Raw genomic sequence first — 15,480 nt, forward strand, 5'->3', positions numbered from 1 at the left:
TCGTAATTTAATTACATTTATATTCACTAGACTTACAGAATTCAAAGAAGCAATAAGTTCATGAGGATGTTGAATTCTGTAAGTTAGATTAAGTTAAATGAATAAAGAAAAGTGCATAAGGGCTATCTGCCGAAAGAGAAAGGTACCTTCGTGAAATACTTTCTAAGTAAACTGTCTTGTTTTTACGTTACACACAGGCACTGAAAAAAATCTCATGTAGATAATCCATTAGACGGTATTTGAAACTGAATCGAACTACCGGTTTTCAGCGATACCGTTCATCGCGCCTACTATAGTATGCTGCATTGTATAAAAAATACCTATGAATGATTAATTTCGCACTCTTCAGAGTGTAGTTCGATAATGAAACTAAGGAAACTTGTGTGCATTGGTGGCATTGATAGTGTTCCGTTCTATTAACCTCATTCAGATAAGGAATTGCAATTGCAACCATGGTATTCTTACACTGTGGTTACAATATACTTTCACCATGATTGTGTCTATAATTTCTAATCTTTCGCTTCGTAGAAGAGTGCTCAAAGAATCAGTCGTTCTTAATAATTACTTTATTATATTCCTCAGCCCCGAATATAGTCTTTTGCAATTATAAGTTTAAAAAGGCTGAGTCTGGTAACTTATAGTGATGAAATACTCCATTTTATTGATTTAAAATTAATTATGTGACGCTTGATTTTAAATTTTTTACAGAGCAGAAAACCAGATCTGCTGCAACTGCTAATTGATGCTTCAGCTGCAGACACTGACGAGACCTCTCAGGCTTCTGATAGTTCTGGCACCAAGGGCGGAGGTTTCGTAAAATAGGATGCTTATTGTTCTGTTCTCCTTTTTAGGCTAGCATTTATTATTATACAATAACTTTTATTAAACAGTAAAAAAAAATCTTTCGCAATCGGTTTCATTCAGTGTTTTAAAACTTAAATGAAAAATGAGACAATAGATCTTGAACTAATTTTTGTGCGCATGTTGGAAGCTAACCTGAAATATCTTGTTTAAAATATTCTAGATTCTACACAAATCAGAAGGAAGAGGAAACATCTGACGGATCTAGAAATCAAATCAAATGCACTTGTTGTATTTTTAGCTGGGTAAGTGTGAGGATCTTTATCATCTGGGATTAAATAACATAGTGCCACTTAACAAAGAAAAAAATTTAATTCAGTTGATATTATAACCTCTGTTTTACTTAGAAAAATATCTTGTGGAATGTGATTCTGCTGGATGTTCAAGGGACGCAATGAAGTATGAAATGGTAAATACGCAATAAACTAATACAGGATTTATTTTTAGGTCTTCAAAATATAAGCAATATGACGTAATAACGAAATAATATAAATTAGATCTCATTATTTTTGGGTGTCCAAATAGTGGTTAGTGAAACAACCTGCCGCACCAAAGGACCAGGGATCGAATCCCAGAGAAGGTATGGATGTTTGCACGCGTATAGTGTCCGTACGGCATGAAGGCATTCAAAATACTCGGCTAGCCGAAAGTCCTCTCGAGAGATGGCTGGTAATGAAAGAGGAGTGGGAGACCCTCAGACCGCCCCCCCCCGCCCGGTGTGTTCTTCCTCAAAATTGGCGCGGAACTTAACAGTTAGCTAGGTTCAGCAATACCATCAGCATAAATCGTCAGTTAGTGTTACTACAAAGGTGCTCCCCTAGCTTCTACCTTTACCTGCGTTTGGGTGGACTACTGCAGCTTTCAGTCGCACCTTTCAGTTATCGTAAGCTTGCTTTGTTTCTTTTGTAGGCTACCTGAAAAACAAATTACAAACTTTTCGCTGCTACACTTAATGCGAACTTTGTGTAGTTTGATGTGTTACAGTTCGATATGTGTTAAAAAAATTTCTCAGGCACCACATCTCAATCATAAGAAAATAAATTGAAATTAAAATGTTTCGATTGTTTGCAACGAAGTGGGATGTTCAAATAAACTACTTTGATTCACATATTTTTTATTAATTACGCACCATTAGCATAAATCATTATAAAAAAGAAATTCATTATTGATTTAGCTTAACCGCGTTAAATAATTGCCCATGTATCTCAAAGCCCTTTCGTAAATACATTCTTGAGTCGGCCTAAATAGTGATTTAAATGATGATGATTTATCAAAATGTAGTAATAATTACGAATGTAAAGGTAAGAAGCATGCTCTTCCATAAAAATAGGTGTTATTTATTAAAATGAAGAAAAACCGCTATCCCATCACTTTTAAAATGAAGATATCTCAGTGATGTGCAATAATATACCTGAAATAATTGCCTGAATAATACCTTTGTGCAATAATATATCTGGAAACATTCCTGGGAACATATTCTAAATGATAACAGGGGAAAACTGAGGAAAAGAACTTTCAGTTAAAAATAAAACTACGGAAAAAATTTCCATACTAGGAAAAAATCTTTATTTTCATTTAGTATGCATACACTTACATGATTCCATTTGCATTTACTCATAGACCGAGGAAAAAGACTGATGGGCAATGGTAGTTTGATCTGGGTTCGAATCTTGTAGAGTCATAAAGTCTTACTTTAGAGCAGGAAAAATGAAATGCCCTTTCCGAGTTGAATTCCGGACTTCCCACGTGCCAGTCGGACGTGTTTCCAACTGCAACACGAAAGAATACGGTGAATAAGGAGAAAATTTCTCACAATGTTGATAATTGGGGGGGGGGGGAGGATATTTGTGATTTTTCATTATGTAATGTAAGTGCTTGAAATGCTTCTACATATCTTCAGTAAAAATCTGTTTTAAGACGATATGAAAGGTCTTAATTCTTTACCAAAACAATTTTCCGTTTCTGTATCTCTTCGAGAAAAATATAGAATTATGAAAAATTTCACATCTATACCAGATATCAAATTATTATAAGAGAAAGTGTTAGTGCCGGTAATTATATTGCTGCTTACCATATCGCTTTTTAACTCATAAATCTTTCATTGTACCTACAGAAAAGGAAATTTATATTGCGGAACGAAATAAAGACAAAGACAATCTTAAAACATACAGAGCTGGCGCTAGGCACTTTGCCGCCCGGTGCAAACGTCGCAATTTCTAAATTTTGCTACCCGGTGCCTTTCTAAGTTCTAAAAATTCCCCCCCCCCATAATTTCTGCAGTCTAGTGCCTCCCCTAAAATCTAAATATTTTACTATTCCTAACTATTACTTCTCGGTACCTCTTCAAATTCTAAAAATTTTGCCATCCCTAAATTCTGTCGCCGGCGTAGTCGCATCGGCCCTGGCTTTTGGCTCTGATAACAAACAAATATAAGCTACTAGAACTGATAAATTAGGCCTATGACTGAAAAAAATCCTGAAAATAAAAGTAAAATATGCATATGATTAGGGAAATAATATGTGTGAAATACATATAATCAAAGAGATACAATAATCAGGCAATAACCATGAGCAAGAAATACGAAGTTTCACTGCATATAAACAGTTTTCACAAATATACCTGTTTACAAGGGATTGTACTTGAGTTGCGTTCTTGCATCATCCGAAATCTTATCGATTCTGATCCGCCTTAGGAGCATACACTAGTTCCAAAATCAAACAGATGTTAAGCGAATTATCGCTGTTTCTGAAATTATGAAAAGGTTTAAAGAAACCTTTTTATTAAAACATAGCTTTGAACATAAATACGCTTCTTGTGGTTACAGCATCAAACACCACTTGTGGTAATGCAACTAAAATAACAGTCAAATTTAGATTAAAACGTGACTAGAAGTCAAAGACTACGTAATTAAATTTACTAAATATAAGTTGGCTCACCTAGCTCACAACCTAACCAGCGTAATAATTTACAAGTCGACAGCAATAACGGAAGCCAAATAAATACAAACTTATCAAAGTTGGCAGGAACTACGTAACGTGCCGCGAGGGGCAGAACACGCTTTGTCTTACAATCCTAAAAACTTTAGCTTAAATACTTTCTAGCTCAATTTAGGTACTGGTGAGGAAAACGGAAGGAGAAGTTATAGCAAAAAACTGAATCATAATAACTGGCTAGTTTCAAATAATAACCCTATAAGGTATTTCTCCGGCGTTCTTAGCATGCCTTCGTGGTGTTGTGGTCTGTACGCTGGGCGCGTATTCCAGAGGTCCGTAGTTCGATTCCCGGAGAGGGCGTTGCTCATTTTTCATCTTTCCTGCTTCCAAAAAATACCTAATGTCTTTACAACCCTACAAGCTTAAAAATTTATATTTATATATTTATGTAACAAGCTAAAATGTGGGGTCATCGGACCGCCTTTGGCGGCTATACAGACAACAACACGTCTAGGTACAGACGCGTGTGGGCTGTCTCCTGAGGGACAGATGTGTGCTCCCTGTTAGCTATTTGTCACATTTCTTCTTGTGAATGCTGCGGTGGCAATGAACACAAGCGACGTCTAATCACGTCCCAGATATGTTCGATGAGGAAAATATCCGGGGATACAGAGGACCAGAGAAGTACCTGGGTACCTTGCAGGGCATGTTGACTGATTCGCGCTCTGTGCGTTATCCTGCTGGTAAACGGCATTCTGCACCTTCTAAAAGAAGAATAGATATACCGGATGGAACATGTCGTTAAGCATCTCATTGCCAACAATACGGACTAGTGAGCTGCTGTCGTAGGCGATGCGCCCCAAACCATGACGAGGCATTGTCACGCAGTGTGGCATTCCACAGTTGCGGCTGGATTGGAAATGTCACGACATCGTCACCAGACTCATTCATGGTGACTGTCATTACTTAAACAAACGCGACTCTTCGGAAAACACCACATTATATATTCCGAAGTCCACATGGCTCTATCCCGACACCATCGCAAATGGAGGCACCTGTATTGTTGTCTCAATGGCAGCCTTTTTGCGGAGTCACATCATGCGTGCAGATGCATCGGTCTGAGCGCAATGAAGTTACTCTGGCGGCATCCCTACTGCCGAAACGTGACATATTTCCTTCTTCCTGCCATCATCACCGCAGCCGGTACACCGTAGACGAGTGTGCCTGTCCGCTGCGATTAGGCGCTGCTCTTCTCAGTTTGATCACCATATCTTTAGTATACTCGTCTGTTTGCTAGAAATGCCTTGGTTGTAGGCGTGCTAGCATTCTCCGTAGCCTACAGTCGATCTGTACTGGGTAGTTACGCTTTCTCTGCGATAGGAAACAATTTGAAAAAAGTTACTCCGTTCGCCGAAGCAACACAACTATTGTCGATTCAGGAGACTCTTTCTCTTATTTTTTGATTCAGTTACGCTAGAGTGCAACGGATTTCGCACCATTTGCATAACTTGGTGCACTGTGTCTACCTTGCAATTTGCATATTCTTCGGAGCATGCGTTCATGCTGTTACATTTTTCACTGTCACGCTCTATATTTATTTTCTTGTGCTCAAATTTTATTATTAGATTATTGGTGTACATTACATTCAGATCTTCGTTTTTAATAATACAAAAATAAGGATTAAAACTGATTCAGATTTAAGTCAAATAAAATGTTAGTTAGTTAGCAAGCTCAGTCAAATAAAATGGAAATTTTATTGATGGAAAATTATTTGGAAATACCGTTAACATTACTTGAGAAACTGTAAGTTATGTCGCCGTTAAGAATCAAAATTTGGAAGTCTATTGCTCTGTAAAATTAAAAGTTCATAAATTTCTACGTTTTTCTTTCTTCCTTGTAGATACGAGACAACTAGCTCTGCTCTCGCATTTGCCTTCCATTTTTTAGTAAAATATCCGGAATTTCAAAAGAAAATTCAAGCAGAAATAGATCATCTTATAAAGACAGAAGTAAGTAGCTTGATTTCTTTGAGCAACAAAAGAAATTATTTTTTTTTAAAACTGAAATATTGTACAATTGTTCAATTCATTAACCTAAATTAATTAATAAATATTTTCTTATTTTAGCTCAAAGCTTTAGTTGAATTTAGCCTTGCAATGAAAGCATGAAATAACAATTACTTTAATCATAGTGGTTACCCATATCAAAATTGTATTATTTTTTCAGTGTTTAGCACTCTAAATCCAATTTAATTATAATCTGATTCTAAGGAAGTATTTCATATTCATTAGTTATAATCTGGCGTTCTGTTAAATGGCCAAATAATAATAGATTAGTACTTGTTAAGCCAACTTGAATACAACGTGAATTCTTTTTGGTGTTAAGCGAAGGGGACTATTAGGTCAATGAGCTACGGTTCAAAGCTATTGTAAGTTTTATATCACTGCATCTACAAGATAGGCCACGTAAAACTTGGTAGTCCGAAAGTTCTGTTAAAGAAATGATTATTTAAAAAAAGGGGTATGAGATCTACGGATACCGTCTTCCATTAAGCTGCACGTTTAGGAATGATGGATTTCTTTGATTGTAAATGAGAGATAATATTTGGCTACTGAATAATATAGTTACATGTGCCTGTTTCATCTTTATTTATGTATCTATCCAAACATACTGCTAACAGCACGCATATTTCGAACAGCAAATAAGCATGAATACAATGATCTGCATCTTCTGTTTTCTGCTGGTTTGATAGTAGTGGATCCATTCGTAGAAACTCCCTTTTGATTGCGTTTCACAGATTTGAAATGAGGTTCAAATGTGAGGATTGAGGACTGAAAATTGAGGATGAACCGCAGCAAAGACTAACAGACGAACTATTCGTATACAGTGACAGAATATTGTTCTGATGGAACTATCCATTGCCGTTCGGATGAACGTTTCTTTGAGGAGCTTGATTAGTAATCATTGCCCTGGTTAGTCAGGCAATGCATCACGCAAGTAAAAAGTACCTGGAAATTAGCATGGAAGCATGCCCAGTATCTTTACAACGTTTTCGAGCGAATACTCTCATATAATCATCTTAATCTCTGAAAAGGTGATTCATCACACTTCATTATATATTTCAAATTCCTTTTTGCCTAATTCGTGTTTCCTACGCTATGCGAAAACGATTCATTTATTCACCAGTAAATAAGTATAGCATAAGCACAGTCCTTCTGCTTCCATAGCCCATATGATGTAATGTGTTGTGTATAGTTCATTAAAAGACCCTTTTGCACTGTTTCCGGATTTACCTCTCAGATTGTATCCTTTAGGCATTATTAGACATATTTTTGTTTCAATTTTAAATTTTCAATCGCTTTCCTAATCTCAGTTACATTGAATGAATTAAACTAATACTGTTCCTGCTGTATTGGACGCATTAAATTACTATTGTCTTAATATTGAATTCATTTAATGCATATCGATAACATATGACTTCCTTTCTCAGGGCGAGTTAAATTATTATACGGTTACGAGCTTGCAGCAGATCGAAAGGGTTCTTTTGGAAACTATGAGACTTTATCCTCCGGCAGCAAAGTAAGTTCATTTTAGTTTAACGCATTCAAATTACATTCCTTAAGATCTTTTCTCTACTATAGGCGAATAGATTCGATAATCTTACATAGTAATTCATGCTGATATAATGTCTTTTTGGCTGATGATAATGGTTGCCTGCTCATATTGAATAATTAATTTGAAAATCCTTCATTAAAATTATTGATTTCTTTTCTGCTACAAATGGCAAACATTTTATAGCATCGGAATTTATATTACTTATTTTTATTATTCATCAAAATTAAGCAAATTTATATTTAATTTTTTTTTAATTTCTAATTCAGATGAATCTTTTTTTGTTGATCTCTTTGATTAAACATTTGTATGGAATCTGAAAAATTAGTAAATGTAACAGATAGATGCCAGCTTTAAAATTTTGAAAACTTCGGCATTACATTTTCGATGACAACACATAAAAAAGTTCTGTTACTTCAACGAAAAATTCTGACGCCATTCTCTTTACGTCAGAAAATTTGACATTACGCTCTGCCATAGTAGTTGTGTGTTACCTCCATCTGCGGCAACCATGCATCTGCAGAAAACGTCTGCCTTAACATGCATTACAAGAAGTATATATGAATGGGACGAGGTGGGTCACATTTGAGCGCCTTTTCATATAGCGATTTCTAAACCCCGTTGGTACAAAGAGAGAGGACACGGAAAACTGTTTTCCGCTTGCAATATTAATATCGTGGGTATGCTACCATCTCTGTGCTAAAAGGGATTCGTATCAGTTTCAGTTTTTTTTCTTTAGCTGTTTTATTTGAAACCAACGTTAGTTTAAGAATGAATTTTCCATAGATTTATGGGGGCTAAAGAAAATAACCAAGCTTTGCATTTCAAAGTTAAACTCATTAAACTTTTTTAAGCGAAAATAAAATTAAGTATACAGTCACCGCTAAAAAAACTTAAACTTCTTGTCCTCCCCCCTTTTTTTTCTAAAATTGCATGTAACACTTTTAAAAGAATAACAGAAGATATTTTATATATCAAACATCATAGAGAAACTTCATCACATTTTACAAAATTTTATAAGTCATTTTATAAGTCACATGTAGCTCTGTCACAGATATAAAATTCGATCATTTCCCGATAAGGTAAAATTAAAACTAGGAAGTAACTTTTGAAATTTAATAAAATCGTAATTCAGTATTCATATCTTTCTAGCTCATTAATAAGATAAACTTTTGCAGTTTTGTGAATAGAATAGCAGTGACTGATGTAAACTACGATGATCTATATATTCCTAAAGGACTTCAAATCGATGTGCCAGTTTATTATATGCATCATTCTCCTGATTGTTGGCCGAGACCAGATGTCTTTGATCCAAATAGGTAACGTATGGGCATTTAAAACTTTAATTTTAAGGTTTTAAAGAGTAGTATTATAATAGCAAAGCGAAAATGTTTTTTTTAATTGATTTAAATGTTTTACCAGATATATTGTGTATGACTGATTGGCACTACAAAGACATTAATGGTAATTCTTCTTTTCTTCTGATATTCCACATAGCATAAAATGTTATGATAGTAGTCTTAACAAGTTGATTTAAACTTAAAACTTTAAACGAATAATAAAAAAATGAAAAGCGTAATTACTTCTTGACAATGCTTCTCAATTCTTACCTTACGGAATCCATTTACACGAATGCATTATATTATAATTACCTCAGACTGAAGGTTATTACATTCCGATAGGTCAACGCTGCTAAAAAATAACTGAAATAAATCTCCATTAGTTTAATTTCTTTAAATACCAATTGCATTTTATTTCTGAAATGTTAAACAACTTTCCACACATTGAAGTACATTTAATTTTTAGACACCAATCAAAAGTACTGAGGCTATTTTGAAGGACCTTGTAAGCTTGATTAAACAGTTATTTTATGTTACGAAGCTTTACTATCACTTCTCTCTTTTCGTTTTCTGCCAAAATGCAAATGTTAAACTAGTGTATTTAAGTCACTGTTTGAGATTGCTTTAGTCGGAGCGTGTTCCTTCTGCTGAAGGCCACGGTACTAGTTAATGTTCTACGATAGCATTCCTGTCTACTTCGTTGTTTCATTCTTACAGATTGGGCTGTCAAGTCGGTGTAAGTTAGAGCCCACTTGCGCGATTAATTATCTCTGCGTAGCGTTCAGTTGCATTAATAAACTATGCAATTAATGCATATAAAATATATTATCGCTATCAGAAATATAAATGATTTTCATTCGTAGAGCAAGTCTGAAATGTCTCAGTTTTGCTACTCAGCAAAAACAATAAATAAGTAAAATAATAGGATTCAAAAGAATTTTTAAATACAGTAAAATAAGCTCCACCAAAAAGCGTGTAGAATAATTTTGCGTAATAGTTTTGTTTTCTCTTGGCTTAAATAAATTATTTTTGCACAGTAGTTTTAAATTTTCTTGGACTTTAGAGATGAAATTCAACCTTCTTTCCTTCTTCTGTGCACCATTTTGCAGTGTCATTGTAAGCATCTTAAGTTTTACTAACGTTTATTTTATTTTAAATCTTTACTATCACTTCTTATTTTCTACTTCCGGCCAGAATTATAAGCGTTAATGTATTTATGCAAAGTTTGTCTGGCGAACGCCAAGTATTTAAATTGTGGCTTTTTGACAAGCGAGAGAGAGGAAGCAGTTAGTCGAAGCAGGCCGCTTACCTTAGAAGTTTTACTCAGTTGCTGGTTGCCTTCCAGGCCAGAGGTTTTAATCCTCTTGATAATTTTTAAACGTATTGTAGTGTTCACAGTTCTCTGTACTACATACGGCTTCCTGTTAATATAAGGCCAATCTTCCACGTTTATTATTTTAAAGTTAAATTAGAGTTTAGTTTTATTTTTTATATTTTTACGTTTAGACCACAAGTAGTGGGTCTGTGTATTCCGAAGTACGGAAGTTATTGTAAATAGAGAAAAATAAAGGGTTTTGTATACCCTTCTTGTGTATCCTGTCTACTTCCCACAGTGATTGAACATAGCTTTAGTAAGCTCTCTGTTCCGAGTCAGGTCCTTGCATGTTCCCGAAGAAAGTAAGACGGAACATTGAACCTGATATCATTATTTTACATATTATGCAAAATTGCCAAAAAGTTGATACTTAATTATTTGTCATACGTAATTGAATGTTATGTCCTTACGTTTATTTTCTCCTCAAGATATTATTATATATAATATATGTTAAATTATACAGGTTTTTGCCAGAAAATAGAACAGAAAATCAAACAATAAGCTATTTTGCCTTCGGTATCGGTCCCAGGAGTTGCATTGGTGCGAGGCTTGTCCACATTTCTACCAAAGTCATAATGGCAAAAATTTTGCAGAAGTTCACAGTACTAAGTACAGATACTAAATACGAAACAAATGTAAGTTGCTTTTTTCTATTTACAAACAAAAAAAAGTGGTTTCAAAAGCAAGTCGAAATACTTCGTTTATTTGGCTTATTACTTAAATAATTTGAGATCTTTTCCTACTGCAATTGCTCCAATATAAAGTATGCATAGTAAATTTAGGTCTAATTTGGGCTAAAAAAAAAGAAGAAAAAAACAAATAAGGTGTACAGCGTACGCAAAAAAAAAAAAAAAAAAAAAAAAAAAAAATTGCAGTAAAGCTACATGGAAATGTCTTGTAGCATTACAGTATTCTAGATTGTTTTGAAATAAACCATATGTATAATATTGATAAACAAAATTAATATTAATTTCTGTGCAAAATTCTTTGTGTAAGACATTGCCAAGTCTTAGCAAGTGGCTCGTTTCAAGGGATGCCTCGCGGTGAATTACTGTGCAGTATTTTGTTACGGGTATCTGTGAATTAGCTGCAAGCCCAACTGGTGAGATCCGTCAAACTCTATCAGTCTCACTCTATGTTTAATTATCTGCCATCTGGTTGGCTATATGTTGGACATGAACTGGTTGGCATCCTTTTTCAGTTATCTATGTTAGAATTGAATGTCTTCCTACTTTACTCCATCTAAGATGCAAATGCATGCCAGTTCCTTTCCTTCAAAATGTTTTTCTGAAGGTTTATAAGTCGTGTTAAAAGCTTTTATTTGATTAGCAATAATAAATTAATTACATATTTAACCCTGTATCTACACTCTTAAACAAGAAAAAAAAAAAAAAAAAAACGCACCACGACGCACCGAGAAGATACAAAGCAAATTGGATACAAATTGATATGCATACAGGTTTCGACGGAAAATGCAAAATTTTACATTTTGGCTGCCAATGAATGAACGGTTGTCGCTACAGCGTATCTGATCTGCGCAACTGTTGTCAGGATATTTAAAAGGAGAAATTACGATTCCAGGTCATAAATTCTTCACGAATTTCATTCCGTGTATTCTAGTGGACAGTAACTATGCCTCTCATACAGGTGCGCGAACGATATGCGCAGATGTCAGAATTTGAGAGAGGTCGTTTAGTTGGGCTCAAAGAAGCCGGATGGTCTTATCGGCGAATAGCTCAGCTCCACATCTGAGCAGGAGTGATGCCACTATTAGAAGATGTTGGCAGGAATGGGTGAACTATGGCCGCACACAACGTCAAGAAGGATGCGGTAGGCCTAGAGAAACGACAGAACGTGAAGACCGAGCAATCGTCATAGCGGCACTCACAGCCCCAGATGCATCATTATCATCGATTGTACGTGCAACTAGTGCTTCAGTGACCGCAAGGACCATTCATAGACAGCTCACAGAAAGGGGGCTGAGAGCACGGTACCCCTTGCGCCGATTACCATTGACCTCTGTACAACGCCAAGCCCGTTTGCAGTGGTGTCGGGCTCATTCGCACTGGAATGTCACTGACTGGAGTAGAATAGTCTTCAGTGATGAGTCCTGCTTTGAACTGAGCCCCGATGCCCAGCGAAGGCGAGTCTGGAGACGCCCCGGACAGCGGTGTGATACCAACCTGACTGTCTTCCGGCAGACAGGCCGACAACCAGGAGTGATGGTCTGGGTGCCATTTCATTTCATAGTAGGCCTCCTTTGGTTGTCATCCGTCACAAACTTACAGCACAGCGGTACGTCGACGAAGTTCTAAGGGACGTTGAGTTGCCCTTCATGTCATGCCACCCTGGGCTTACATTTCAGCAAGATAATGCCCGCCTCCACACTGCACATGTTTCTGCTGCTTGCCGAACGTTACCTTGGCCAGTTAGGTCACCGGATCTCTCTCCTATTGAGCATGTTTGGAGCATTATGGGCAGGGCCCTCCAACCAGCTCGGGATGTTGACGATCTAATGCGCCAGTTGGACAGAATTTTTCACGATATCCCTCAAGAGGACATCCGCAACCTCTATCAATCGATGCCAAGCCGAATAGCTGCTTACATAAGGGCCAGAGGTGGACAAACGCGTTACTGACTTTTTCACTTTGTGAAGCTCTATCACTTCAATAAATCATCCACTTTTTCTCAAACTGTAATCATTTGTTTTTCTGTACATGTATATCATTTCTACCGATTTTCGTCCCGTTCGGGGAACCCACCAGCGGCCGAGCGGTAAAATCGCTGAATACTGGTAGTTCGGTCCGAGGTTCGAATCCCGCGAACTGGTTGGTTGCATGGGCGTTTTCATGGTTTTTCCCCATGTGTAACGTGTATGCGAGCCAGTTCCCTTAGAAAATCCTCCACGAAGGCATCCCTTCCCCTAGGCAGATAGCCCTCGAGTCTTTGCCATAATCACGTACACACGTCCCATTCGAATAACTACTTCTTGGTGGGTCTTTTTTTTTTTTTTTTTCTAAGAGTGTAATTATCCAAATTGCTTCAACAATCAGTTTTATGAGAAAATACCATAAAAAGGCTGAAATAACACCTTGTAGATAATGTTTCAAACATCCTCCAATAGTCAGTAAGTAGTCCGTAGTCATTAAATTATTTACTCGAATGAACTGTCGGGGTAAATAATCTCGGCTGTTATATTTCATTAGTGAATAGTATTTATAAGCGAAATATGATTTGTCAAATTAACTGAAATATCAGTAATGCAATAGAAATTTACTGAGATACAATTCAGTATTTAAAATTTTCTTAGCAAAAACATTTTTTAATGATGCATTTTAAAGCTATACTTTAATAACCTTGATTTTTATCTGTTAAATAAGATCATGCTTAGAGTTTTAAATTATCTGTTTCATTTTATGTCGTTAATTTGTAAAAACATTTCACTAAAATATAAGTTTTTTCTTCTGACTGCAGGAGATAATAATCTGTTTTTAACAACTGTTTTTTAGGGAGCTGTTGCAACTAAACTGAAAGTTGGGACATTGGTTCCGGATAAAATGTTCGTAAAGTTTAAACTTAGATCTGTTTAGAAAATAAAACGGTTTATAAAATATATTTCTATGTTACTTTCTGAAATGAACTTTATTAAATAAAATATTTTTTTCAATATGATAGTTATATTATTTACTGTAGTGGAATTTATTTCATTTAAACTGAAATCAAATACTTCACTGTTCAAAACATGAAAAGCTGTGAAGCATAATATGTTACATTTTATATGTATCTGGATGCCTTATTGGCTTTAAAATTTATCTGACCTTTTAATTTAAAATGAATAGATTAATTGCATTTGTTAATATAACTGAATACTACAATTTGCATTGAGATCGTGAATTATTCAACATTTTTTTTTTTTTTTTTTTAAATTCAAACTTTATAGGAATGATTCAGAAACTCCGTCAGAAATTTTTCACTTTCTATTTCAAGCATGTACGACTCCTCTTGAATTGCATTGAAATGCCGCTAAAGACACGATCAAATATGATACGTGTTATTTTAAATATGATTTACATTGCCTTTACGCAGAAAGAGAACAATTTGTGTTATAACATTTTCCTTAGGACAAACCCAGAAGAAGTTATCTCATATTAAATCTGATGTCTAAATCTTGTTCATATTTTCGTGAAAAACTATATATTGAAAATATTGTATTACAAACTTATCAATAAGAGGAAAATATAATGGAAATCCATAGATAATCAACAAGAAATTATCCCAGTACAGTAAGACCCCGCTTAACGCGGGGGATACTTTCCATCAAAGTAGAGCGTAATGCGAAACAGCGCTAAACGAGGCTATCTTTACATGTAAATATTGGGGTTAGGGGAAGATGGCTAGGAAATTGGTTAGGTATTAAATTTAAAAAGTATGTTTTTTTTAATAAAAATAAAACCAAACATTTATTTCTTAAAGCCCAAATTAATACCACATTATTATTTCTTGCAAAAATAAAAACAAAATATAAATAACAAAACGAATATTCTTAAAAAAAACAAATAAAATTCTCAGTCAGTCATATTTAGTTAGCCTTCCGCGTTTTCAGTGTTCTGCCTTTTTGTGACAAAAGCATCTAATGTTGTTTGCCTTTTTTTTTTTTTTTTTTTTTTTTTTTTTTTTTTTTTTGCGTTGTTCTCTTAAAAGTTCTTCCTAAACGGATAGAGCATCTCTAACACCACGCCTTACTTTTGAGCTCCTGTCAAAATTCGGATCATTTTCAATGAATTGATCCATTATTTCAGTTATGGTAGACAAACTCCTTTTTACAAACGCCATCGAAAGTTGCTCTTCTTCTGAATCACTGCTGTCAACATTTTTGTTTTCTTCTTGTTCAGTTAATTCCTTGAGCTCATCATTAGAAAGACTAGCCGCTGCTTCTTGAATTATTTCTTCGACATCTTCCACATTTACCCCTTCAAAATATGTCTGTACAATACCGCACCAAACAAGAAATACAAGTACACTCTTTCGGATATGTATTTGAAACCTATCGCTGCATAATATTTCGGGAAATCCCCGTATGCTGCGAGCGATTTCGTGGAATCCCCGGGTTGAAATAAAAGAGCGCTAAACCGAAACAGCGCTAAACGAAACAGCGTTAAGCGGGGTCTTACTGTACATTGTTTTAGAGTTTGGTTTTTAAGTGCATAATTTTTATTTATTAGCGGGAGAATATTTGCGTATTTCGACAAAAGATACAAATTATATACATATATATACACATATAATATAGGAATAAACACAGCAATCCAAAACCTAATTTAACTGAACTGCACGCTGAAAGCAGTAACAAGTGGTGGT

General features: G+C 35.3%; 1 protein-coding gene across 1 annotated transcript in view; it reads left to right on the forward strand.

Moving 5' to 3' along the window:
• The window catches only part of LOC146992744 (cytochrome P450 3A11-like), a 41,936-nt gene extending 28,147 nt beyond the window's left edge, over nucleotides 1-13,789 (forward strand). Inside the window, exons 8-14 of the mRNA XM_085809647.1 lie at nucleotides 709-808; nucleotides 1,025-1,106; nucleotides 5,696-5,804; nucleotides 7,286-7,374; nucleotides 8,586-8,726; nucleotides 10,586-10,757; nucleotides 13,632-13,789. Of these exons, the coding sequence (XP_085665773.1) occupies nucleotides 709-808; nucleotides 1,025-1,106; nucleotides 5,696-5,804; nucleotides 7,286-7,374; nucleotides 8,586-8,726; nucleotides 10,586-10,757; nucleotides 13,632-13,712 (774 nt within the window). The 3' untranslated portion in view covers nucleotides 13,713-13,789. The remainder of the gene's footprint in view (nucleotides 1-708; nucleotides 809-1,024; nucleotides 1,107-5,695; nucleotides 5,805-7,285; nucleotides 7,375-8,585; nucleotides 8,727-10,585; nucleotides 10,758-13,631) is intronic.
• Nucleotides 13,790-15,480: the final 1,691 nt, after the last annotated feature.

The sequence above is a fragment of the Stegodyphus dumicola genome, chromosome X2 (genome assembly GCF_044657685.1).
Source record: "Stegodyphus dumicola isolate Sdum_Otavi_A_Nest chromosome X2, ASM4465768v1".
Lineage (NCBI taxonomy): Eukaryota > Metazoa > Arthropoda > Arachnida > Araneae > Eresidae > Stegodyphus > Stegodyphus dumicola.